We start from the raw sequence: 25,420 nt of genomic DNA, 5'->3' as shown, positions 1-25,420 counted from the left end.
GGGCCAGGAAAGCCTTTCCGAGGGGGACGGACGAGAGTGGGCGCCCCAATTTTGCTTAAGCTTTGGAAAGGGAGCCAGCAGCTACCGGAAGGATTAAAGGAAACCAAAGCCGGGTGCTTCTTACGGCCCCGGGACTGCACAGCTGCTGAGCAGGGAAGCCAGTCCTTGCCAAACAAAAAATCAGGACATTTCCCAAAGAAGCCCTGCGCGGCCGCCTGCGGGCAGGGCCGGCCTCTCCTGGGGGGCGTGGCCTTGGTTTGGTCGGTTTGTGACATCTTAGATCCACAGGGGAAGTGTCGGAAGGACCCAGCTCTTTCCGGCCGAGACTGCAAGAACCCACATCCCGGTGTCCTCGCTCCCCTGGGCCCCGTCCCCACGTCTACCTGTCACCTGAGTGACGCCTGGCCCTCGCGGCCGGGGCTTTCCAAGAGGCTCTCGCTCCCTGTCGGGCTCCGCAGACGGAAGCCCGGGCCCAGGACGTCCTGGGGGAGAGCACACGCGTTCATCCAGCGCGTGGCTCATGGAGCCCCAACGGGAGCACCTCCAGGGCGCGTGCCCGGGGCAGCCCGCTTCCTCCGAGGGGACCTTCCGAGGTGGGGGACTCCCTGTGTGAGCCCCGCTGTCGGGCCCCCGCAGCCCACGGCCCACAGCCCTCGGCCCCGCCCGAGAGGCCATCTCAAACTCCAGAATCGGGCGCTATTACGACTATCTTACGCCACCCTGGCTGGTGTGGCTCAGGAGAGGAGCACCGGCCTGTGAACCAAAGGGTCACCGGTTCGGTTCCCAGTCAGGGCACCTGCCTGGGATGCGGGCCTGGCCCCCAGCAGGGGACACACGAGAGGCAACCACACAGGGATGTTTCTTTCCCTCTCTTTCTCCCTCACTCCCTTCTCTAAAAGACTATCTTACACCTGTTTATATTAAAACCTGTAAATTCAGCTGTTTCATGAGCTGCGTTTCCTTCCACCACAGTAGGTTCCCAGGTCTTTCCTTCACCGGTCGGCCTCCCCTCCCTTCCCCGTGATCACAAGCGTGTGTGCGGGCAGCCGGGCTGGCCCCCAGCGCCTGCGGGGCCTCCGCTCCGCCCGGCCAACAGCAGCTGCTCCTCTGCAAGGGGCACTTCTGGGAGGGCGCGGGGCCACATGCCCGTCCCTGGGTCAGAAGGATGTGCCGTCCTCACTTTAGGCAGAGACAGGGTCAGAGGGAGCAGGGTCTGCAAGGCCCTGCGGCCTCAGGGGAGGCCTTCCGCCCTTCCTCCCTGCCCTGCGGCATGGCCCCCCGCCCCAGGCTTGCTCCCCCCGCCCCGAGGCCTCCATCTCTTCAGCAAAAGGGAGGGAGGGGAAGCTGCCTGAGCTGGGGGTAGGTCTGATCGCCAGGACCACGGGCCCCGGGGGGCGCCCGCCCGCAGCTTTCGCACGTGCCCTGCAGGGGTCCTGCACGAGGACCTCTCCCGGGTTCCGGCAGCCACCTCCTGGGTTCTGGGGCCTCTCTGCCTGGTCGTCCCCGCTGCGCGGAGCGGGTGGCCACTCTCCGGGGGGGCGGGGCCCTCGCGCCCCCTCGGGCCCCCTCCGCGGACGCCAGCCCCACAGCCCGGGGCCGCGCCCCGACGGCGTCCAATGGCGCCCCAGCAGTGCTCCTGCGCAAAAGAGCTGGTTCCTTCCCAGCATGCCAGCCTCGACCTCACCAACCTTCCTACTAAACTGAACAGGGGGGGCCGGTCGTAAAACGGGTCCCGGCCGTCGTACAGCCCGTGCTCGGGAAAGACGTCGTCCTCCAGGTCCTCCTCCTCCTCCTCCTCCTCCTCCTCCTCCTCCTCCTCCTCCCCCAGGCTCTGCTCCTCAGCAGGCTCGGTGGCGTCGGAGTCGGGGCTCGAGGAGGCGGGGGAGGGGGTGAGAGCAGCCATGCGCGCGCTCATGCACGTGTTGAGAAGTGGGGGGCTGCTGCAGCCAGAGATGACTGAGCTGAGGTTAGTAGGACAAGACAGAGAGAAGTTAACACCGGCCACGCGCAGCGCGCACGGGGCGGGGCTCCCGGCTGAACCCACACCGCACACACAGACCACCAGGGGCGCTGCCTTGAAGTGCCCCCTGGCCCCGGGCGCAGAAGGAAACTGCGTGTGTGGTCAGTGGAGGGTTCCAGAAGGTTCTGGAGGCAGCGGCGGTGTGATTCTGGCCTGGTGGGGCGGAGGTCACGCGAGGACCTCGTGCGCTGGGCCCCGCGGAGACCTCTGAACACCACGCCCTGTCTCGTGGGGTGCAGGCGCTGGGCGCAGACCCCAGGCCAGACCAGGGGAAGGAGGAGAGGGGGCCTGAGGCTCTGGGGAGAACGGGCCTGTGTCCCCACTCCCGCCCCACAGCCACCAGACGACCCAGAGAGCCTAACTAAGCCTCACACACTCACACTCACACACACACACACACACAGACACGTGAGGCCTGGTGGCAATGCCCCACGACGGGTGCAGTGGCAACGCTGAGACCCCTCTCTGGTGCCGCCAATACTGGGGCTCACTGGTCAGGCCAGGAAGGACAGAGGCGGGGGACAGGGGACGGGAACAGGCATCTTGCTGGCTCTTCCTTGCGGGGGCCCAGCCGGGTTCCGCCTCAGAGGAGGCCACATCCTGCCCCACTGCTCGCTCTCTCCATCTCTCTGTCTCTGTCTCTCTCTCTCACTCCATCTCTCAGCCCAGGGAGGGAGGGAGGGAGGGAGGCGCCCACCTGCCCACAAGCCGGAACCAGGGGAACCGGTCATAGAAGGGGTCTCCGCCGGTGACCACGTTGTCACAGTCCTCGATGACGCTGGAGGGCACCTCGGCCGCCCGGTCGTACATCTCTCGCATGAGGTCCAGGCGCTGCCTGCGGGGGAGCCGAGGTCAGGAGGCCCGCAGGGCGGCCACCCTGTGCCCCCTCCCCCGCTGGGACAGCGGGCTCGGCTCCAGCCACAGCGTCCCGCTCATGGTCCTGAGGCTCACGCTGGTGTCCTGACAGACCCTTTGTGGTGCCCAGAATCGGTCATCCATGAGCGAAGGACCTCCAGGTAAGCATACGAGGTCGCCACCTGCGACCAGGCAACAGCCAGGCGGTTTCAGCAGGCGGGACGGCCGGGAACCAGCCACAGGGCGGGAGCAGGGGGCGGGAGGTGGCGGCGTCGGGGGCACAACCCCACGCGGAGCAGCGTCGGGAGCCCAGGACGCTCCGGGAACGAAGGGCAAGTTGGCGATAGGGCGCAGAAAGCGGTAGTTTGAAGATTATTACCCCAGGAAGCCGCACATGTTGAGGAAGAAAGGAAAAGGGATCGTTTCCCTCCGGGGCTCAGGTGCGGCAGGAACGACAGAAGGCGGACACTCGTCCACTGGCCAGGCCGCAGCCCCCAGGAGGGCGGGCAGGGCGCGGGCTGAGTGGGGAGTTGGTGTGAGTGTGTGCGTGATGGGGGGGGCTGGCGTGAGGGTGCATGTGTGCGCACATGCGTGCGAACGAGCCACATGAGGAAGGCAGGCGTGGGAGCCTACGGGTGTGAGTGTGCAGCGTGTGCTGTATTAACTCTACTTCTCCTTCTCTGCATGTGATGATGTTTTGACATCTTCGGGGACTTGCTGGCTGGGGATGAGCCCCCCCCAGGGCCGGCCAATCCCCAGACAGTGAACACCCCCGGGGTGAGCTCCACACACACGCCAGCCCGGGCCCTGCCCGCTGCCGCCCCAGCGCCAGGCGGCGAGGGCAGCCCGTGCCCCAAAGCCCGCCGGCCGTCCTAACACGCCCGCCCTAGCGGGGTGCCCGCCACGCCCCGCCCGCGCAGACCTCAGCAGGGGCCATGGCGGCGGCCTCTCCCGCGCCCCCGCCCCGCTCCAGCCGCCCTGTGCTCCCCTTGGGCCCCGCGTGCTGGCCTCCCCCTCCTTTCTGGGGACTGTGGACAACGTTAAGCTTTCCTTCAGGAGCACGGACCCGTCCCGTCTCCCTCAGCCACCTAAGGGCCGGGCACACGTCCCAAGGAGAAAACGCTGCCTGGAGACACGCGCACGGTGCAGCCGGCGCCCGCCCCCTCGCGGGGGCTCCCCACGCCCGGCACCGCCGCAGCCGCGCACCTGAGCTTCTCCAGCGTCCAGTAGTGGGTGGCCCCGTTCTTCTGGTCCTGCACCTCCACGGCCACAATGGTGCGGGGGAAGGGGCGCGTCTCGCGGTCTTTGGCAGCCTCAGGGGGCAGCAGGTCCGGTGGCAGCGGGGAGTAGAGGGTGTCCGTGAGGAGGACAAACTGGAACTGCACCTGTGACAGGCACCCGAAGACCACCAGTCAGCCCCTCGGCAGGCGGGCGCCACCTGGGCCGCTCCCCGCCTCCCTCCGCCGGCCACCCCCAGGGGCCCCAGTCGGGCAGCGCCACTCCCCCCGCCCACCGCCCCGGCAGCAGAGGCGCCCAGCGCCCAGCCTGGCGGCACGGGGGACGGCAACACCCGCCCTCCGAGGCGGCCGGAGGGGCCCACCTTCTTCTTGAGCTCGACGCTGATGGCGTTGGCCTCCTTGAGGAAGATGGCGTTGCCCCACAGCAGGTCCCGCAGCGACGTGAACTGGTACCACTTCCACTTCCGGAAGGCCCAGAGCGCCAGCTCGCACTCCCTCTCCGTCCACTGGACTGTGGGGAGAGGTCACGGGGTCACAGAGGCAGCGCTACCACAGCCCACTCGGGCCTGGGCTGGGGGCTCAGGGCCTGGGTCCCCAGCCTCAGACTGACGGTTGCGGGTGCTCGGCAAGAAGAAAGTGGCCGAAAGAGCTGGCGTGGAGCCGTGTGACGTGGAAGGCCCCGCAGGCCCTGAAGAGGCCAGAGCCTGAGTGTCCGAGAGTCGGGTGGAAGCTCGCTGAGGGCCCAGGCGGCAGCAGCAAACGACAGGCAGGCGGCCCGCGGACGCAGCAGCCCGGCCAGGACCGCCCGGTGCACCCTCCCCAGCCCACACGCCCTCTGCCCGCCAGGAGGGCCTGTCCTGGCCCCAGGCTCAACCCCTCCTCCCACAACCCCCCCCCCCAGAGCCCCTGTCCCGTGGGTAGAGGAGCCCGGACAACGGGACACCAAGGCCACATCAGCATGAAGACGCTGCTGACCCGCAGACCAGAGGCCAAACTGCTGGCGGACCCCAGGGCCACCCTTGGGCCCCTCGGCCGCGTGAGGTCAGCCGGCGGGTCACCCAAGCAAATGACCAGGCAGGGCGTCCCGGGGGAGGAGCAGTAAGCTCGTCCTGGGGGAGCGAGCCCCTGTGGGCAGGACACGGGGGTGGGCACAGGCCGCCCGCCCTGCCCCGTCCGTGTCCCAGGCGCTGCCTTCAGAACCGCGTGTGTGGCACGCGTGTGGGGCGCTTCCCTGCTGCAGCGCGGCCTCCCCGAATCCTGCCTCCCAGGGACGGGGCCTCTCCCCAGGGAGCAGCCCGGGCGCCGCGGCATCTCCCGGGAGACCAGCTGGGGCCTCACCTTCGTCCTCCGGCTCCTCCTCCTCCTCGTTGACCTCTGGGAAGTACCGGGAGTCCATCTGCCTCTGCAGGGCCTCCAGCTTGCTCTCGTAGTCCTGGCACAGAGGCGGGGGCTGGGCTCCACCGGGGCCCTCCGGCTGCGGGCCCCGGGGCGCCCAGAGCGGCCCCACCCCGGCCACCCCGCCCAGGCAGGGTGGGGGGCCCGCAAGGCGGGGGGCTTCAGGGACGGGGCCCTGAGGTCTGGGGGGCCGCCCTCACCAGCCTTTGCTGCTCCAGCAGGTAGGTGGCCTCCTCCCGCTCCCGGCGGTACTGGTCCTCGAGCTCCTGGAGCCTGCAAGAATGGGGGGCGGTGACCGGGTGGAGGCGGCGGGGCCGGCCGGGCGCCGGGGGCCGGGAGGGGCTTCCCCGGGGGCCGCACCTCTGCTCCATCTCCTGCTTCATGTCGATGCCCTGCTTCTCCAGCAGCTCGCGCTGGGCGAAGGCCCAGTCCACCGGCTCCGAGGGGGTCTCCGCGCAGGGCGTGCGCTCGCGCTCCTGCCGCGCCTGCTCGGGGTGGTTGAACCGGAACACGTGGCTCTTGCCCATGATGATGCGGTTTCCTGGGGACGGAGACCGAGCTGGACTGGGGGGCCTGCAGCCTCGGGGGCCTCAGGGGTGACGGGGAGGAGGGGGAGGGCGGGAGCAGAGCCTTCCCTGCGCGGGGCTCCCTGCGTTGGTCACCCCAGGGACCTACCCCACCGAAGCCCGAAGCCCCATGGCCCACTTCCCCCTGCCCCCCACCGGGGCCTGATGGGGTCCCCTCACTCGCCCCCAAACCACCCCTCAGCCCCACCCCTTTTGCAGCCATGGATGTTTGCAGAGCACAATCCTGGGGCTCCCCCCGCGTCCCCATCCTCCCCAGGGTCCCACGGTGCCACCCCCAGGCCCGCCTCGCCTCCCAGCCCGGCGCCCAAGCAGCAGGCCCCGCCGGCAGAGGGTGGGGCGGGGCCTCCCGCCGCCGTACCTGACCGGAGGATGCTGGGCTCCGTGACCTTCTTGCCGTTGACGTAGGTGTCCGCCCCCTCACAGGGCTCCAGGGTCACCACGGCTGTGGGACAGAGGAGGCAGAGAGGGGCCGCCATCGTTTCCCGGGCTGCCCACGTGCAGCGCCCCGCCCCCCACCGCACGCCTCCCGGCTGGCGGCAAAGCCGGGCTGTTGGTGGCGCCGCGTCCGGGCCCCAGAGCGGCCGGGGGCAGGGGGGCTGCACTGAGCGACAGGTGGGGAGAGTGGCCCCCGAGATGGGGCACCGGCAGGGGGCGGGAGGCCGGTCTGGGGGACCACCCACCCCATCGGGGTCTCCGGGTGGGCACGGGTAGGGAACTGGGGTGCCATGTCCCTGGGAGCCCCGGAGCGCCTCTGGGGAGAGCAGGCTTTGGGGGCCAAGAATTCTGGGGGAGCCAGCATCCCCAGGATTGCCTGAGGCCACCCCCCTGAGGTACCCCAGCCACGGGGCGGGCTTCGGTCGCTGGTCTGCAGCCCAGAGGCTGGCCGGCCCCCTGCCCTGCGCGGGGGGCGTGGGCACCGAAACAAGGCTCGGACCCAGCAGCCGCCCAAGACAGGCCACGTGCACTGGGCCGGCAGATGGCAGGCGGGGCGGGGGGGAGGCACAGGTGGCCGCCCCCGGTCAGCGGGAAAGTGTGGTCCAAAAACAACTCTCCACCCGCCACGGGCTCGTTCCTCATGGCTCACTGTCCTCCTGCCCGGGAACCTCCCAAAGGCCTTGCACGGGAGAGAGAGCCGCAGCCCCAGCCCAGCCGCCAAAGCCCCTTTCTGGGGGCGGGGGTCCCGGAACCGACAGGGCGCAGGGAGGGGAGCCGCGGGCCCGGGCTGACCCAGCAGGCCCCGCGCAGGCCGGACGCTGGGCGGCACCTGGGTGGGCGTGAAGGGCGGCAATACCTTCACTGCCGCCTCTGGAGTCACTCCGGAAGACACAGTGCTCCTCCTTGATGAAGTGCCCGCTCAGGACGATGTCCTGCCGCCTCTCCCCGTCCTCCCGGCCCACTCTGCAGAGGGCGGGAGGGGCACAGCCAGTGACGACCAGACCAGGGCGCCCCGGATGCCACCCACCGGCTCCCTCCCCACTCCCCCTGCGGCCTCAGGGCCGCCCAGCTGGGCCGCCACGGGAAACACCCAAGGTGCACAGGAGTGGGGGCACGGGGGGGACCGGGGGCGCTGCCAAACGTGAGAGCCATGCAGCCCCGAGGGGCTGGAAGCACCCAACTCCAGAGGCACAGGTGGATCCTCACCTGAGCACGGCCCCACCCGTGGGCCCGCCCCACGCTCCCCAGGAGCCCGCCCCACCTGGTGAGCCCGTCCTTGATGTAGTAGAGGAGGCACTCGGACATCAGCGGGTCCTCGTTCAGGTTGACGAGATGCGGCGTCTGGGACAAGAGCAGGGTCACCTGCCTTGCAAGAGGCAGGGGCCCAGCACTGGCCCTGCGCCCCGTCCCACGAGGCCCTGGGCGCCCAGGATCAAGGGCTCCAGCGGGTCCTCCGTCCAGACCGCGGCTCCTTAGGGTTCTAAGGGTCTGGTGATCCTTGGGGTGGGCGGGGCTCTGAGTCCTAGGATCAGCAGCCCTTCTCCCAAATGCTCCCTCTGAGCTACCGAGCAGGGGCGCTCACTCTGTTGGAGGGCGCAGCTGACAGACACCCCCCCCACCCCGAGACCTGCCTGGGAAGGGTCTACGAGCAGGCCAGGCCTGGGCGGGAGAAGAGGGGCCCCGCCGACCCCGCCCTGGCTGGGCCCCCGGGGGCAGCGGACTCCCAACCCCTGCGCGCCCCGCCCTGCCCGCGGCGGCTCCCGCCCGCATCCGGCCCCACGCGCCTCAGGTTCCAGTCTGGGTGCGGCTGCCAGTGTGACCCCGACCTTGACAGACCCTCAGTTCCCTGCTCAGGCAGCGGAGGGGCCCGGGCCCAGGCCCTGTCCCGAGGCCACATGGGCACCCCGCCAGGAGCCGGGCCCTGCTCCTACCTTCTTGGGGGAGAACACACCCAGGGTGCCGCCGTCCTCCCTCATGGCCACGCCCATCTCGGCCAGCAGGGCTTCCCTGGGAGGACAGAGTGGGGGTCGGCTCAAGCCCCAAGGGGCCGCAGGACCTGCCTCACCCCCGGCTGGACGGACCGGGGGCCAGCAGGGCTCCGGCCATGCAGGCCGTGCCGCGCCCAGGCAGTGAGCGAGCCGTGGGGTCAGTGAGCTACAGTGTCTGCTCGGAGGGACTGCTCCCCTGGTCAGGGACGGGGTCAATGGGATCAGAGCGACAGGAAGGGGGGTCCCTGGGCGGGCGGGGCCGGGGGTGCCCCCGCTGCCCACCTCTCCATCCGAATGGCTTCCGTCCGCCGCAGCTTCTCCTCCCAGGTCTCATTGAGCTCGGCTATGATCTTCTCCGTCTCCTGGGGGCGACACAGGGCAGAGAGGTCAGCGGCCGGGCTGGCCTGCAGGGCACCGAGACCCTGTGCCCAGGCCACCCTGGTGGCGCGAGGCACAGAGGACCCTGGGCTGCGCGGCTGGCGTGTGCTCAGAACCACGTGCTTCCCTGCAGACGCCCCCAGAGGACAGACGGAAAGGCAAAGCGGCCCAGGGGGCCGGGGGGGGGGGGTGCGGGCGGGGAGGCCGGGGGGGAGGGGCTGGCTCTGGCGCGCAGATGCCCACGAACACGTCTCGTTTGCTTCCAGCCCCATGCCCGGCGGGGGGCCCAGGGCCCCCACGCCTTTCAACCCTGACCCTTCAGTTTCCAAGGTCTGGGCTCACCCTGCACCCCAGGAAAACAGGATGAAAACCCAAAACCAGCCCAGCCCTTGCTGGGGGTCAGGGAGAGACTGTGGGTACAAGGGAACCAAAGGGGAAACGTTCATGTGCACAGAACACCCGGGAGGGGGGCAGAGCCTCCAGGACCCGCCCCCACCCCCCACGCCTGTCGGCAAGGAGGGGCCCCGTGGGGCTGGGCGGAAACGTGGAGGGGGTGCCGCCTGCCAGGCTCCCGGCGCCTCCGACCCGCCCCGCTGCCTGCCGTCACCAAGAGGGGAGGGGCCCGGGGAGGCGAGGCCCCTGCCCACGGCTCCAGGCTCCCCCGCTTTCCCGGGCCCCTTCCAGCCCTGCCCTCACCTTCAGCCTTTCGATGGCCTCCTCGCTGCCCGGGGCAAACAAGAGGCGCTCATGCAGGCTGGACACGGAGGCCGCGCGGCTGGACAGGGCCGAGAGCGAGGACGAGGGGCTCATGCCCACCAGGGCGTTGGTCACTGTGGAGAGATTGTCAGGGGCTCGACTCAGCTCCGCCCAGTCACAGTTACGGTTATTGTTGTCCAGGTCGGACAGGTCTACGGGAGGAAGGGCAGGGGGGGCAGACGGGGTGGGGGGGAGAAGAGAGACACGTGTTGGGAGACGGCAGGAGGCGGGCGAGGGCGGAAAGTGGGGCTGCCAGGGGGCGCAGCCGCCAGGCGCCCGCAGCGCATGCAAGGGCAGCTGCCGCCACACGGCGGGCCCCAGCCCAGGTGCGAGGACGCGGCCCCCCCGCCCCGTCCTGCCTGCGGCCCGAGGGCCCCTGCGTTCCCTGCACCCGCAGGCCGAGCCCCGCGCCGCCCTGACGCCCTGCAGCCTCTGCTCCGCAGCTGCCCAAGCTGCCCGCGCCCCCCCGCCCTGTCCACCGTCCGCGGCTCTTCCCGGGCACCGCCCAGGTTCCCCGGGCACCCCACCCCGCCCCGCCCCGCCCGGCCCACGGGCCACCTCGCTGAGTAAGGCTTCGCTGTCCACCCCAAGGAGCCCCGAGGAGAGGGGCACGGTGGGCCCTTTGGGAAGCCCTGCTCCTCGACCCCCGAGAGGCTGCTCTGCACTTGGGGCTTCCCGGCTCTGGGGGCCCAGGGAGCCCCCAGTTGCCCTAGGGCCCCCGAAGGCCTGGCCGGGCGCTAGGACTGCGACCCCCTCCCAGCAGAAGCAGAGGCAAAGCAGAGCACAGGGGCAGCGTGGGGCAGCGGGGACGCCGAGGGCCCCCCGCCTCTGGGGTTGAGAGGCGCTGCACGGGGCCCCCGGCCCAGGGAGCCCAGCCCAAGGCCGGCAGGGTCACAGGCTGGGGGCTGTGGCTGCGGGAGGACCCCTGGCATTCCTGGGGGAAGGGGCCTGAGGGGTGTGGGGCACAGGGAGGCCGGAGCCAGGAGCCAGGGACAGAGCGGCCCTCGGGCACGGACCCGGGGGCCTCCCCGGCCTCGGGGGCCACATGGTGGTCCGAGAGCCTGGGCTCAGCCACATTCTGCCTGCGGGAGCCCTGGCTGCCCTGTGCCTCCCTGGCGCCTCCGTGTCCCACACAGAAGGGCACACAACTCTGAATCTGGCAGGAGGCAGCCTGTGAATGAGGGGGCTGTCGCCCCAGCCCCAAAAGAGCCCCTGCTGACCCTGGGCTCGCTCCCCCCCGGCGGGGCTGCCCCACACCCCCCAGCAGGCGGGCGAAGCGGGGAAGCGCAGGGAGCAGCGCGGGGATACACACATTTGGGTCCTCCGGGCACAGTGTTGGCTGAGGAGGAGGGAGGCGTGGGGGAGGGAGGAGAGACAGAGAAACAGAAGAATAGTTTGTCTCTGGAGGGTCCGGGCTTGCCCGTCTCAGGCCGGGCGTCAGGCAGGTGGCCGTGGCCTTCGGTGGGCACTCGGGGACCCCAGCCCCCGTGGCCTGCCAACCAGGCTGCCGGGGACCCGCCCCCGGCCTGCTTGGGCCAGCACCGAACCCGCACCGCGCAGCCCGTCCAGGCCGAGGCCGGAACCCCGGCCTCCCACCCAGGGGGGCCTGACGCCCCTCAGCCCGGGGAAGGCCAGGCCGGCCCAAGGAGCCTCGGGGACCTGCAGCCCGGGACAGGCGGACGCAGACACTCACTGTCGGCGATGTCCCCGAGACCCTGGGCGTAGAGCAGGTCCCGCAGCCGGGTCACCTCGTCCTTCAGCTCGCGGATCAGCTTGTTGTTGGGGTCCTCGTTGATGACGGCGTTGCAGCGGATCTGCTTAGCCCGGTCGGCGTACCTGGCAGCAAAGGGGTCCGTGGGCTGTGCTGCGCCGGCCGGCCCCCGGTTGCCCCACTGGGAGTCACCGGGGCCCCTGGCCCGGGCCCCGCGCGCGGGGTCGCCCCGCCCCAGCTGCCCGCGCGGGGAAGCCAAGGCCCCGGGAGAAGAGAGGACGCGAGGCTCCTTCCCCGCGAGGAGAGGCCTTGGCCCCTGGACGCTTGGGGGAGGGAGAGGGCCCACGTGCACATGTGTCCAGGCCGGTGCCACCTACAGCAAAGGCACACGCAGGTGCAGACGGGACCACGTCCCCCGTGGGGACCTACCTCCGCCTTCTCTTTACTACCGCCGGGGCTCGGTCAGCAGGGGCCAGGGACGCCGACCGGGCTGCCAGGCCGCCTCTGGCAAGGCGGGGACCCGGCCCCCCTCAGGGCCCCCCCCCGCATCCAGGGGGACCTTTAAAGACCCGCCTGCAGCCTCTGCTACTTGGAGACCCCCGGCGGCTCCCACAGCCGAGAGAGGGTGCAAGCTGCTCAGCCCATAAGCACAGCTCTCCCAGGCTCGCACCCCGAAGACGCCGGGCCGCTTGTAGCCCCACAGTGCACCCCAAAGGCTGAGGGGATGGAGCGGGCCCCCTGAAGACTGAGGCACCCCCGTCGGCCACGGGAGCCTCCAAAAGTTGCAGGCGAGACAGCCTCCCCAGCAGGCGCCCCATCTGGGTCCAGAGGGGGCACAGGCCCGCCTCCCTCAGGGACACACCTCAGCGTGCTCAGCGTCTCGTCGTAGTTGATGTCTGCAGGGCTCAGGGCGGCCACCATTGCTGTCCTCGAGTTCCCGCCTGTGGGAAGAGCAGGCCGCGCGGGAGGTCAGCCCAGGGCCGTGCTGCCGTGTGCTGCCCGCTCCGTCCCCGCCTACGTCTGCGGGTGGAGGGGCTGAGGTCCAGAGAGGTAAACGGAGTCACGGGCCACCTGGGCAGGCACGGAGGGACTCCAGGGTGGGATGCGGCCTCAGCCGGGCCCCCAAGAAAGGCTGCAGGTCCCCAGCAGTCTGTCATCAGGCCGGCCGGAGACCCAGCTCACCTCGTGGGCATCAGCCCCCAGCTGTGAACACGGCTGGGGAGCCCCCGAGGTCATATTTGGGTGGGAGGCGCTCCAGCCTCCATCTCTCCATCTCTCACTGGCTCAGACTCAGGCAGAGAGGAGAGGGGACTCATGGCTGCCCCCCGCAAAGACCCAGCAAGCAAGCAGGGCTCCCCAGAATCATGGAGTCCTGGGCCCCTGTCACAAATGGGGAAACCGCGGCCCAGACAGAAGTGGGTCCTTGGCCTGGGAGTCACAGACCTGAGCCAGGAGCACCGACAAGGCTAGGGGTGTTCCCTGGCCCGATGGGCCATCCTGGCTCCTGGCACCCGCTGCCATGAACCTGTTTGTGGCCGTTGTGGCCCAGGCTCTAGAAAAACCCTCAAGTTCACCTCAGCCTCGGCCCGGGAGGGGCGGTAGGCCTCCTGGGGCCTGGGCTCCGCCTCCAGGCAGGAAGGCGCGCAGTTCGAACCCGGGGCAGGGAGAGCCCGCCAAGTCCTCACCCAGGTTTTCCCGGAGGAGCCAGGTCAGCACAGAATCTCTGTACGGAATGAAATCTGTTTTTTTCTTCTTCTTATTCTGTAGGGGAGGAACAGTCAAGGTCAACCCTGAATGCGTGAAGGTGGAGGGGCACGCAGAGCCCGCAGGGTGGTCCCCAAAGCCAAGGACGCCGCAGGGGGCAGGGCTGGGCCAGCTCTCCAGGCTTCCCCCGACCTGCACCCAGGGCGCCGCCCCCAGGCGCCTCCGCCCAGGGCTGGAGTCAGGGACCTGCTAGCTCACCCCCCGCTGCGTCCCCCCTTCCTACCCCCACCGAGTGTCTGGGCCACAGAGCCAGACCCGAGCCGGGGCACCGCCCTCCCCTCTGTCAGGAGGACCCATCTGAGCCCACTGCCTGCTCCTCAAACGCCAGCAGTGGCTCTGCTGACTCAAAAGAAAAGGCCCCGCCGCTAAGTGAGGCACCCCAGGCGCCGCCCCGGCCAGCGTGCCTCTCCCTGGCACACAGAACTCGCCTTCCATCCCTCCATCACGCTCCCCCCACCCCCGCCCTTCGGGGGCCAGCGCACAAGCCCCGGCTTCGGCGCCTGCCCCGCCCCCACCCTCCCCGAGGGTGACGCGCCCTCCGGTCCGTGTCTGCCCGTGGCCCTGCATTCCTCTCTTCGGGCAAATCCACTCCAAAGGCAGGCTCCAGCCCGTGCACCGGCTGCTGGAGCCGCTCTGTGTGGACACGTCACGACGGATCAATGACGCCACTAATCATGGATATTCAGCTGCTTTTCAGGGTCTGCTCCCTTCCGCGCATAGTTGCTCAGGGAGCACGTGCTGAGCACCCGCCGTGGCCAGTAGACATGGCCCTGCCCCCAGAGCCCTCCCACGGACACACACAGGTGCCACCACCAGAGCTGTGCCATTTTTCTGGGGCCCACACATTCGTCATTGCTTTTCGGGGTGATCCTCAGGAAACTCCACTGACATGAATGAGCGCTCGTGAGACGCGCGCTGTCCACGTGGGTTTCAGCAACGCCGGGCCGGCCTCTGTGGGCGGGTGTGTGTGTGTCCACGTCGTCAGCCCCCAGGGCCTTCTTTTTCCCCTTTGAAAACTTGGGTGAAAAACTCTACTACTTTTTTAAAAAAATGTGATTCCTGAGGCAGAATCTCTGCCACGTTTGTCCTGTTTCCACAGCAAACGCCCTACAGTCACTAGTTACTTCAGCAAGGAGCCCAAGAGCCACCTTGGTTTCCGCTGTCCCCTCCCCAGTGCCATTCGCCGCCCCCCCCCCCCCCCCCCCCGCGGACCCGCTCGGCCATGCTCGCCTCCTCGGCCTCCCGCCGTCTCGCACCTGGAAGTCCGCATGGCCCTCCCCCCGCACACCCGGCCGCCCACCCCCAGCCTGGGGGGCGCGGTCGAGGCTAAGGGAGGGCCCTGCTGAACACCCACCCGCTGCTTCCCGTTAAACCTCAGTCCACCGGTTCCGGGCAGTGGACTGAGGACCTCAGCGCGGGTCCCCGCCGTCTCCGGCCGCGTCGTCTCCGTGTGCCCACGCTCCCTGCTTGCGCCAGACACTGTCCCTCAACTCGTTCCTCAGAACTTCCTCACGCAGTTCCAGGAACAGTTTCTGTCCCACCGCTGATCACACGGTGCCTCACGCAGCTCTCCCACAGCCGCTCGTAAATCACACACATTCCTCAGTCTCTCACACGGTTCCTCGTACCCCCCCGCAGCTCTTCCCTGGTCCCTCACGCGGTCCCTCGAGTGCCTCACAGGACTCCAACAAGGTGGTGCCTTCACACAGTCCCTCACAATTTCCCACAACTCATCACACAGTTCCCCACGCAGTTCCCACCACAGTTCCTCTCTGACTGTTCTTTGTGGGGTTCTTTACACGGTTCCACCCACATCCTCTCACACCCCTCTACAGAGTTCCTCACCGGGCTCCCCACACAGACCATCAGTTCCTCGTGCGAGTCTCCCCCAAAGTCCGCAGTTCCTCACACAGCTCCGCCCGCCGTCGCGCGCACTGTTCCTAACACGGTTCCCCACCCTTCCTCCGGTTTCACTGCAGTTCCTCGCACTTCCACACAGCCCCACACTGTTCCACACAGTTCCTCACAATTCCCCAAACCTCTTCAGCTCCTTCACAAAGTCCCCCACACCATTTCACACGTTCCCCCTCACAGTTCCATAGTTTCTCACAATTCATACCGTTCCTCACACAGTTCCCAACAGTTCGTAACTTCTCATCAATTTCTCATCCTTCTCCTACAGCTCCTCACACACATCTCTTCGCCCTCACGCAGTTTCTCACAAATCTCCACACAATTCCACACACAAAGCTACAGTGGCTCAAACAGTGTAGTATCACCGTTCCTTACGCAGGTCCTCACACCATTCCTCTCGGGTCCTCGCCTGATCCTTCACACCAGCCCAACTCAGTTCCACACAGACTTCCCGCACAGTTCACACAACTCCTCCCCAACCCTTCACACCGTCACTACTCGGTTCCTCTATACCATTCCACACAATTCCTTCTTCAGTCCACACAGAGGTGCTAACTGTGTTCCTACAGTCCTACACCTACAGCTTCTCACAATTCCTCACAATCCTCCACACTGTTCCTCAAATTCCCTCACATAGTTTTCATCGCAGTTCCTCTCGCAGTTCCCGAGACCGTTCCTCACACAATTCTTCCTAGTTCACTCACCAGTTTCTCACACTGTTCCCACCATTTTCCACGCTTCCTCTCACAGTTCCACACACGGTCCTTCATGGTCCCTCATACATTCCACACACAGTATGACATAGTTCCTCAGTTTCTCACACGGTTCTGCATGGCATTGCTCAGTTTCTCACAGTTCCCATCCAGTCCTCACAGTCCCTACCCACAATTCCACATCATTTCACTCATTTCCTCTCCTGTTTCCACAGATTCCCTCACAGTTCCTCACAGTTCCCCCGTAGTTCTGTTTCCTCATGCAATTATCCATTTAGTTCCCCATATCGCTCTACAGTTCCTCACACAGTCCACACATTTACTCATATTCTTCATATAGTTTCACATACATTTCCTCACAGCTACTCACGATCCCTCACACAATTCCACACCCAATTCCTCACTGTTCTCCACAGTCTTGGTAGAGACTATTACCCATCTCCTCATGCATCTTCCCCAAAAGTTCCTCACGGTTCCTCAAGCGGTTTCCACACACAGTTCCTCACAATTCCTCACCTCGTTCCAGCTCGTCTCCCAGTTTCACTCATTCTCGTGCTTCCCCACATAGTTCCTCACACCGTCTCCTACACACAGTATTTCTCAGTTGCCCACACAGTTCCTTATAATTCCAAGAACTCCCACACTTGCCCCACACCGTTTTGTACACTTCCTCTCACAATTCCACGCACGCTTCCCATACTGTTTCCTACACAGTCCCTCACAAATATTCCCACGGGTCCCACGCAGTTAGCTCCTCTCAGATCCTCACACACCTCCTCACAGAATCCAGCCTCCTCCGACCGCGGCATCTCACCTGGGCTTTCCGACCACAGGGACCAGCGCCTGGGCGCCGCCTGGCCAACTCCTCACTCCTCAGGTCTCGGCCTTCGGCTTCTCTAAAGCTTCGCTGGCCATTCTGACTAAAGGCTACCTCACTTGTCAGTCTCTGTCACAGCCCATGTCTTTCCTCTACCAGATTCACCCCAATGTGAACTTGGGTGTGTTTTCACTTTTCTGTTTCGTGTCTGTCATGTCTCTCCCACACCGTGCGGCAGCTCCCAGGGGCCCGTGTGGCTCTCCCGGGCCAGGGCCCCGCTCGGGCTGGGCTCCGTGCGCTTGCTGGCGAAGTGCACAAACGAAGGGCTGAGCCTCGCTGCCGACACCCTCACGAGGGAGCTGAGGCTAAGGCGCCCTGGCTTTCCGTCCCTCCCCGGCAGGGACGGAAGACGCCTCACCCTGGATCAGAAGCAAGCGGCTCACCTTGTTGGGTCCAGAATCCTGAAAAAGAAAAGACAGCAAGGGTCTGAGGACCTGGAGCAAAGCTGGCGCCCCAGGGCGTGCGAGGAGCAAGGACAGGCTGGCTCCAGGGGGCGGAGCAGGAAAGGCCCGAGCCCACACTGGGCGTCCATCCCTCGCCACCCTGAGCCGGTCTTGAGAGTCAGGCCAAACCATCGCCAGTTTCAGAGGTGGGCGGGGTGTCCTGAGATTTGTCCTTCCCTGGCCGAAGGCCTGGGTGTCTCGGTCAGTGCGCAATACTGCCTGTCCCTTGGGGCCCATCAAACCCCGTCCCTCACTTCCAAGGACCATGGGCTCCCTCCTGGAAGACGCCTGGGTTGGGCGAACTGGGTGAGAGTGGACCATGGCCTTGCCCTCCCAGAAGGATGGCAGCCAGCCAGCTCACCATAGCTCGTGGTGACCCCCCGAAGGGCCCTGTGAGGAATACGGCTCATCCCCGCTTTATGGGAGGGGAAATGGAGGCTCCAGGGCCCAGAACAGATAGGACCGGCTCCCGGCATCCCCCAAGGGAGGGAGGCCGGGGGCAGCTCCGTGGTCTCGCCCACCAGCCCAGTTCCAGAAACCCGAGGGCGGCTCACCATTTCAGCCAGAGCAGAGATGACCTTCCCCAGCGTCGTCAACGACTTGTTGATATTGGCTCCCTCCTGTGTGAGGAGAAGACGGCTGGGACATTAGCAAGCCCCGGGAGCCTCCTGCTCCTGCGTGACCCCCTGGGGCCTGACGCATGTCTTTGGGGGCCCAGGAGCCGCTGGCAGGAAGCCACTCAGAGGCCCACCTGGCAGGGTGGGAGCACAGTGCGCCCGGCCTTCTCCTCGGCTTCCTTGAAATCCCAGCAACACCTCCCACGCGCCCCGCTGGCTACAGTCTCCAGAGCCCCCTCCCATTCGTGAGACAACAGCAGGCACCAAGAGGGGACTCAGGAAAACAAAAACTCTCCTTCCTGACACCCAACACCGCTTGACCAGAAGGTGCCCCTCAGGACGACGGCCGGCCAGCTCCCAGCCCCTCCCCTTCTGGTGGGACAGCGCAGACACCGGGGGCGAGGTGTTGCGGGGACCCACAGAGGGCCCAGCTACCCTGCCCGCTGGCCTCCTCCCCTCACCTGTGCCCTCCACAGGTTCACCCTTGGGGGTGGCCCTGGGACCCCTCCCGCCCCTGGAGGAGCCCGCCTGCCTGGCCCGCCCTGGGACACGCCGGGATTGAGGGTGTGACCCCGCCCGTGAGTCGAGGCGCAGGGCCTGCGGCGCGGCACGGCCGGGCGCCCGGCACCTACCTTCAGACGCGTGCCCTTCGCTCCCGTGGAGTCGGCCCGCTCGCTCCCGGCCAGGTCCACCAGGCTGATTTTGCTCACCTGGAACGGCAAACGGGTCAACTGCAGGCAGCGCCCTGCCCCTCCGGGCACCCCGTACAGGGCCTGCCTGGGGCGCCAGCCGCGCCCCTCCCTGCAAGCAGAGGCTCTGACCGCGCCTGCCCTCTGCACCCTGCTCACAGCTCTCCCGACACCCTGCCTGAGGTGCGGGGCCCCCGCCCCCGAGGACCCCGCGTGGCGGCCACACTGCTCTCTGCACGCTGGGTGCCCTCTGTGTGCTGGCCCGTGGACCACCCCCAGCACCCACACCGAGCACCCTATTGCTGTCGCCCATTTCCACAGACGCGGACTCCGTCTGTGCCGCAGTCGGAGCCTGGTTCCGGTGCCCCAGCCACTGCTCGGCCGCCTCATGTGCTAGGCATGGCCCCAGTGGACACTCCTGTGGTCTGGGGTGGGCGGCCACGTGCACCCTGAGGAGACCGAGGCCTCCTGACCCACGGCTGCTGCAGGCATCTAGCCCAGGTGTGAACAGGCATGGGCATCTGTGGGACCGTCTGGGTGCCCTGAACCTGCAGGGGCAGGAGGGACGGCAGGCAACCCACGGCCAGGCCAGCGGGGTGCCCTGCCCCCCAGGCCCTGCCGAGCCATATCAGGCCTCTAGGAGGATGGTGCCAGGCCACAGTGACCCCCCACCATCAGGACACCAGCCGGCCCCTCTGGGGATGCTGGGGTGCTGCCGGAGAGCGCCAGCCCTCCAGGAGGGGGCTGAGGGGCCCCAGGAGACGGCCTGGGCGTGGGACGGGGAGAGGGCACAGCCAAAGAAAACCTGGCGCCACAGGTCCAAGCTGCTGGTGGACATGAACAGGCTTGGCGCCCACCCTGCGCCCCTGCCCGGAGCCCACAGACGGCGCGTCGGGGTAGAGCCCCCGGAGAGGACACCCCCGCCCGGGACCATGGAGAACGCCGGGGTGCGTGGGAAAGGCATCTGGGCTGCGAGCCGGGAGGGGCAGTCGGGCCAGCCCGGCATAGCCTCTCCTTTGTGCTTGCAGAGGCCAGCGCCCACGGCCACCTGCCCGACAGGCACTCCCTCCGGCTGAGACCGCCCGGCCGTCATTGCTGCCCTCCAAGGGCCCCCGGGCATCCGGGGCCTGTGGGGGTCATGCTGTGGCGCAGCCCTCGCCACGTTCTTCCTTAGCGCCCCTCCGTCTCCACCAAAGCCGTCTCTAGGGGGGTCCGTGGCCCCTCCACCCCAAGTCCCTTCCACATCCAAGTGGCCTCGCAGGCCTGACCAACCCCCGCCAAGGCCCACGCTGGGCTGCAGGTGTCTGTGCCGGGCGCCGGGGCGAGGACACTGCCTCTGCCTCAAGGCCAGTGTGCGGCTTGGCCTCCGCATCCTGCCTGAGGGGCTGACCCGGCCCTGCCCGACGTCCCCTGCCCGCCAAGGCCCCGCTCACCTTCTCTGTGGTGATGTCGGTCTCTGCATCGTGGCGCTTCTGGGTGAAGATGATGTTGAAGACAGCATGGGAGCGGCTGCTGGTCTCGTTCATGTTTGTGGCGGCCACGGTCCTGGGGGAACAGGAGCCACATGCGGTGACCTGCTGCCCTGTCGTCAGACGTGAGGGTCGCCGGGAGCCGGCCCGCCGGGCCAGGTCACGGGCCGTTGGTGCCCCTGGGCACGGGGGGCTGCCCGCCCGGCGGACGTTGTGCCCCTGCCCGTGGGGCAGAGCCCCCCGCGCCCGCCATCCGCCACATCCATCGCGGGGCCCTCGGCCCCGGCTCCAGCCGGGCACTCGGGCGCTGTGACGGGGGTGCTCCTCTGTTCCCGGGGCCCAGCGGGACTCAGGTGCCACTCAGTCTACCAGCTGGGCAGGAGCCCCCGTGGCTGGGGCTGGGGGACCCCAGTTCCACCGACGGCAGGGACCTCAGGGGACTGTCCCCGTCGAGGCGCCCTGCCTGACAGCGCCCCCAGGGGACCGCAAACCGGGGCGGATCGCAGTGGCCGAATCAGGGAAGCCCCGTCCTTCGGGAAGGGGGCTGTTGCCATGGAGACCAGGGCAGACCGCCCCCCCACCCCCGGGCAGGGAGGCCCAGGGAGGCCTCCTGTGTATGGCCGGCCACGCCTGTTGCCGACCCTTCCCATCCCCGGGGCCCTTGACCCTCAGAACAGCGGGGCCGGACCTCAGGCTCCTGATCGCTGGCCCAGCAGGGCAGCTGCCTGTGGGACACCCCCCTGGGGCAGCAGCCACCAGGAGGAGGAGCCCCTGGGGGTGACGGTGTCCCTGGACGGGGGGCCTGGCAGGGCCCTCTCAGGTGGCATGCGCCCTGACAGGCCCCAGGTCCGCGAGGCCTACACCCCCACGGTGGCCACCGGCCGGAGCCCACGGGAGACGCCAGCGCCCCGGGGACCAGGCTTCCCTGGAGAGACTAGCAGCCGAGGGCACGGGGCGGGGCCAGGGGGCCGTCACCCGCACACCTGGCCTTGTTCCCCGAGTCCATGAGGTCCTGGATGTCGTTGTAGGAGGTGACGGCCAGCTTGGAGAGGTCCTCCACGTAGGGCCCCAGCAACGGGTGCTCCCTCACACGCAGGTTGCCCTTGTTCTTGGGGTTCAGGAGGTCGCGGACGCGCTCACAGTATATCTCCATGTAGCTGACCTGTGGGGCAGACACGCCATCAGGGGCCCCCAGGGCAGGCGGCGCGGGGGCCGGGGCGCCGCCATCAGAACCCCCGCGATGGGGGCAGGGGCAGTCGTCCAGGACTCCTGAGGGGGGGCTGCTAGGAGAGATGGGGTCACCCTCCAGGATCCTTGAGTAGGGGATGCAGCGACCACCATCAGGGACTCGGGGCAGGGCCTGTGGGCACCGCCTGCTGGGGGGCGGGAGTGTGCAAAGGACTCCAAGCCCCCGCGTGAGTGCGGGAGCCGGGGCGTCAGCCCACGCCCCGCCCGGCCCGGCCCCCAGCAGCAGCTCACTGCGCGCCGGCTGCGCAGCGGCCCGCGCTCGCCCCTGCGCCCTACACGTGTCTGTGTCCCGCGTGGGGGCCGTGCCGTGGCTGCCACACGCACGAGGGAGCGAAGAGCTCGGGGCACTGCCTGGTGGCGGCGGGGACTCGCTGTGCATCCGAAGAGCATTGCTGCCCACGCCCACCACGCCCCAAGGACCGGAGGCAGGGGTGGAGGGGGAGCCTTACCTCCACGGAGTAGGACATGTTGTCATTGGTGGTGTCATTGATGCGGGAGAACAGGTCCTCACAAAGCTGCAGGGACCGAAGACACACCGTCAGGGGACGAAGGGCCCTCATCATGCGCTAGGGGTCGCCCGCACCCGGGCTCCCCGCGGCTCTCCCGGCCCCGCCTACAGCCACACAGCGCGTCTGCAAGGCCCGAGGAGGCCTGCAGCCTGACGGGCTGCCTCCCGCTGTGTAACTCGGGGAGGGAGGTCCCCGCGCGGGTACCCGACCTTCTCTCACGTGTCGCCCGCCCGCGCTGGCCCATCCTCCCGCCTCCCTGTCTGCCCGGGGCGGGGGTTCGGCCACGCTACCGACCAGCCGGCCCTCTCTGCTGCCCTGGCGCGGTCCGGCAGGGCCCAGCTCGGCTCCAGAGTCCCAGCGGGGGCTGGCCGGTCGGGGGCCCGGGGCCCCGCAGTATCTGAGGGGTCCGTGCCTCGGCCCTCCAACAACCCGGGCACCTCTTCCTGCCACGGCCACAGTCCTCACAGGACCCGGCGAGGGCCGCCTCCAGGCAGCCGCCCCGCTGCCCCCGGGGGCCCCGCCCCTCCCCCGGGCCCCATGCCCCCCGCCCGGGCCGCCTGCCTGTGGGATGATGCCCTGCTGGTCCTTCTCCTGCTTGCCCATCATGGTGTAGGACTTGCCGGCCCCGGTCTGGCCGTAGGCGAAGATGCAGACGTTGTAGCCCTCGAAGGCGTGCTGCAGCATCTCCTCGCCGATGTCCCGGTACACCTGCTTCTGCGACGCGTAGTTGATGTCCTCGGGCTGCGGGACGAGAGGGGCTGCAGCGGCAGGAGGCGGCCAGCGCCGGGGAGGGACCCTGCGTGCCACCCACTCCAGGCGAGGGGACACATCCTGCCCCGGGGTGGCTTCCGAGGGCGGGAGGGGGGAGGCGGCCAGGCCGCGGCCGGACGGAGCGGACGGAGCGACAGGACGGTTCGGCGCAGGGACTAGCACCTGCGAAACCTCAGCGCAGCCGCGGCAGTGGGAGTGACAGGCGGCGGGGCTGGCGAGGGGCGGGGCCCTGGGCCCGGCTGTAGCGTCTGGATGGCCTCCAGACGAGGGGAGGAGCTGGGGGCTGGGCGTGAGGGGGTGGGGCGCCCTGGTGCCGTTCCGGGGGACAAGCAGGCAGCGATGTGGCCTAAGGTACGTGCTGGCACGGGGGCCGGGGACTGGACGTCTTCTAGAAGGATTCAGAAGGTGGGGGATGGGCAGGGCTGGGTGCAGACTGCATGGGGAGGTGGGGGGGCGGGTCTCCCAGGATCTGGGGGACGTGCAGGCTGAGGGGCCGCCCGCCCCAGAGGACGCGCCGGCTGCCACGCCAGGCAGGCCAGGCTCAGCCGTGGGCACGGTGAGTGTGGGGAGTCCAGGTCATGGAGACGGTGGTGGACAAGTGGATGCACCGCTCGGACCCTGGGAAAATGCCCACAAGGAGCTGACAACCCCTTGGTCCCGTCTCAACCAGGACGCTGCGTGTCACAGGTCAGGGTGACCTCCCACGCACAACGTGAGTGAGGAAAGCAGGCCCCTCCCTGCGAGCTTCACGCCTGTCCCTTCCCCGCCGCCCCCAAGGGCCCCGCAGTGGAGGAGGAGGACGGTCATCGCCCCACTAGGAGAGGCTGCGGGACCGGGCGAGGGCCAGCCCGCCGGGGGCTGGGCAGTGTCCACGCGGCCGCCGCCCGCCTCCCAGACCCGCCCGGCTTACCGAGGTGTGCGACCAGTAGGAGTAGTCGAAGCTGAAGCTTTTGGGCGTCTCCTTGGGCTGCTTGGGGTTAACGATCGCTGTGGGGGGGGCAGGCGCCGCGGTTAGCGCGGTGCTGCGTCCCCACTGTGTGCCGGCCGCAGCCTCGCAGGGACACACGCGCTCCCCTCCCGGCAGCGGCCCCTCAGGGGCCCCCCGGGGTGCTCCCCGGGCTCCGGGCGCTGCCCCTGCCCCGCTCCGGCCGGTGGGAGGCCATGCCCCCGGGTCACTGACACCCACGAGGAAGGAGGACGTCGCCCACCGCCCACGCCTGCCAGGCGTCCCGGGAGGCCGCCCGGCCCAGTCCAAGGCCCTTTCCCAGGCTCTGCACCCGGTGGGCGGCGGGTCCTCAGAGGCAGGAGGGACCTCGGCCCCAGGCCCTGCCCGCTGCCGGCAGATCCCGCTCTGGGTTTTCACACCCGCCAGGAACTCGGGCCGACCCTGGTCGGCAAGGGCCCCAGGGGCACCGGGAGGCCCCCCCACCGCCCATCTGCTGGAGCAGCACCCCCCCGCCCCCACGTGCGGGGGTGGAGGCTGTGGGTGCCCCCCTCGGTCGGTTCTCCTCAGGGGCGCGGGCTGGGGCCTTGCTTTCCTGGGCACGGCCCGGCCTTCAGGACCCCAGCTCCTGCCCCCAGTGGGCAACCTGTCACCAGCACCAAGAGAACCAGGCCCCAGGATTCCCGCGGGGAAGCCCTAACCCCAGGGCCTCCGAGGGCGGCCTCGTTTGGAGATGGGGGCCTGGCAGGCGGGACCACCCCGGAGTCAGACGGCCCTGATCCCACACGACCGTGTCCTGGCACAAGGGGACCTTTGACACAGACGCACACCCAGGGAGGAGACGTCAACAAGCAGGGGACACCGGGGGCCGTGGAGGCAGGGAGCCCACGCGGCCCCACCTGAGCTCGCCCGCCCAGCCTCCAGACCTGCCGGCGAGGCCGCCCGCGCGGTGCTTCCAACGGCAGCCCGGGGAGGCCGACGGCCCCTCGACCTCGCTGCCTCTGCAGCTGCCCCGGCCCACGGCTTCCCAGGCAGGCCCCGGGCCCCGGCTGGTGTGGCCCTGTCCCCAGGGCCGGCCCGGCTTTGGGCTCGGGACTGCAGGCTGGAGGACTCCCGGGAGACGACCCGGCGCCCTTGGGAAGCCACAGTGAGGAGCCGGCGACTGACCGTCGTCACATCCCTGTCCTCAGAGCCGAGAGGCGGCCACAGCCACACGGCCTCCAGGGGCAGGGCCCAGAGGACGGCGAGCTGCCAGGTCCTGCTGGGCCCTGGGGACGTGGCCACCGCCCCCCAAGCGCAGGTCATGCCGGTGCCATGGAAACAACAATCGCAGGCCCTCCTGACACAGGCAGCCGGGGCTGGGCCTCCAGCAGCCGGTGCCCCTGCTCGCCCCACCAGGCGCCTCCGCGACCTCGCCTCCTCGCCTCGCTGCCTGCGGCCGGGTCGGGGCAGCGGTGGGGGGGGGGAGGCGAGGCGCCCTGCTCCCCTCCCCCCCGGGCTGGCCCCCAACGCGGGCTCTCTGCGCGGGCCCGGCCCCATCTCCGCATGCCCTCTAGCCTGCTCTTCTCGTCCACGTGACGCCGGACCAGACCGGGCGCAGACCCTTGTTCAAACAGGGTCCTGGCGCTGGGGTCTTTCCCACGCACCACACGTGGCCCGTGACTCCCTGGGGCGGGAGCTGACCCAATGTAACCGCGCACGCGTCGGGGGCGGGGGGCGGCCTCCAGGAGCGCCTGCCATGGGGCCCCTGGGCCAAGCTGCTCGGGCCCTCGGGAGAGTACCCCACCACGTGTGCGCATGCGTGCGTGCGTGCGTGTGCCTGAGAATGTGAGAGAGAGCGAGGGAGGGAGGGGGAGAGCGCCCTGGTTTGCAGCAGCCACTGCCCCAAACTCGCAGGACTCGGGAGGAGGCCCAGCTGAAACAGAGACCAGGACCCCACTAGGCTCCAGGGGGGAGTCAGCTCGAGCCCGGTCACTTGCCCACCTGCACGGGAGACTCCCCTCCCCCGTCCCCCGAAAACCCTTCCTGTCGCTGTAAAACCTGGCTCACGCGCCCTGGGCGCCTCAGCTGTTGCAGCCCCTTGGCTGCGGCCGCCTGTCG

General features: G+C 68.7%; 1 protein-coding gene across 13 annotated transcripts in view; it reads right to left on the bottom strand.

Moving 5' to 3' along the window:
* KIF1A (kinesin family member 1A) overlaps positions 1-25,420 on the bottom strand; it is a 65,228-nt gene that overhangs the window by 22,705 nt on the left and 17,103 nt on the right. For 3 of the 13 annotated variants that reach the window (XM_054570394.1, XM_054570396.1, XM_054570395.1), the window contains exons 3-27: positions 23,288-23,364; positions 22,168-22,347; positions 21,547-21,612; positions 20,833-21,011; positions 19,814-19,925; positions 18,324-18,401; positions 17,629-17,694; positions 17,015-17,032; positions 13,049-13,124; positions 12,226-12,304; positions 11,346-11,488; positions 10,965-10,991; positions 9,593-9,804; positions 8,801-8,880; positions 8,462-8,537; positions 7,792-7,871; positions 7,387-7,493; positions 6,454-6,537; positions 5,869-6,049; positions 5,709-5,781; positions 5,452-5,545; positions 4,476-4,624; positions 4,082-4,260; positions 2,718-2,855; positions 1,689-1,961 (exon numbers count right to left, since the gene is read on the bottom strand). In XM_054570394.1, coding sequence (XP_054426369.1) covers positions 1,689-1,961; positions 2,718-2,855; positions 4,082-4,260; positions 4,476-4,624; positions 5,452-5,545; positions 5,709-5,781; positions 5,869-6,049; positions 6,454-6,537; positions 7,387-7,493; positions 7,792-7,871; positions 8,462-8,537; positions 8,801-8,880; positions 9,593-9,804; positions 10,965-10,991; positions 11,346-11,488; positions 12,226-12,304; positions 13,049-13,124; positions 17,015-17,032; positions 17,629-17,694; positions 18,324-18,401; positions 19,814-19,925; positions 20,833-21,011; positions 21,547-21,612; positions 22,168-22,347; positions 23,288-23,364 — 2,827 coding nt within the window. The remainder of the gene's footprint in view (positions 1-1,688; positions 1,962-2,717; positions 2,856-4,081; positions 4,261-4,475; positions 4,625-5,451; positions 5,546-5,708; positions 5,782-5,868; positions 6,050-6,453; positions 6,538-7,386; positions 7,494-7,791; positions 7,872-8,461; positions 8,538-8,800; positions 8,881-9,592; positions 9,805-10,964; positions 10,992-11,345; positions 11,489-12,225; positions 12,305-13,048; positions 13,125-17,014; positions 17,033-17,628; positions 17,695-18,323; positions 18,402-19,813; positions 19,926-20,832; positions 21,012-21,546; positions 21,613-22,167; positions 22,348-23,287; positions 23,365-25,420) is intronic. The other 10 variants (XM_054570397.1, XM_054570398.1, XM_054570401.1 and 7 more) reach the window with 5 other exon arrangements.

The sequence above is a fragment of the Pteronotus mesoamericanus genome, unplaced genomic scaffold (genome assembly GCF_021234165.1).
Source record: "Pteronotus mesoamericanus isolate MK-2021 breed Mesoamerican mustached bat unplaced genomic scaffold, CSHL_Meso_final contig_203, whole genome shotgun sequence".
Taxonomy (NCBI): Eukaryota; Metazoa; Chordata; class Mammalia; order Chiroptera; family Mormoopidae; genus Pteronotus; species Pteronotus mesoamericanus.
The sequence above is the reverse complement of the archived record's forward strand: the minus strand, read 5'-3'. Positions and strand labels throughout refer to the sequence as shown.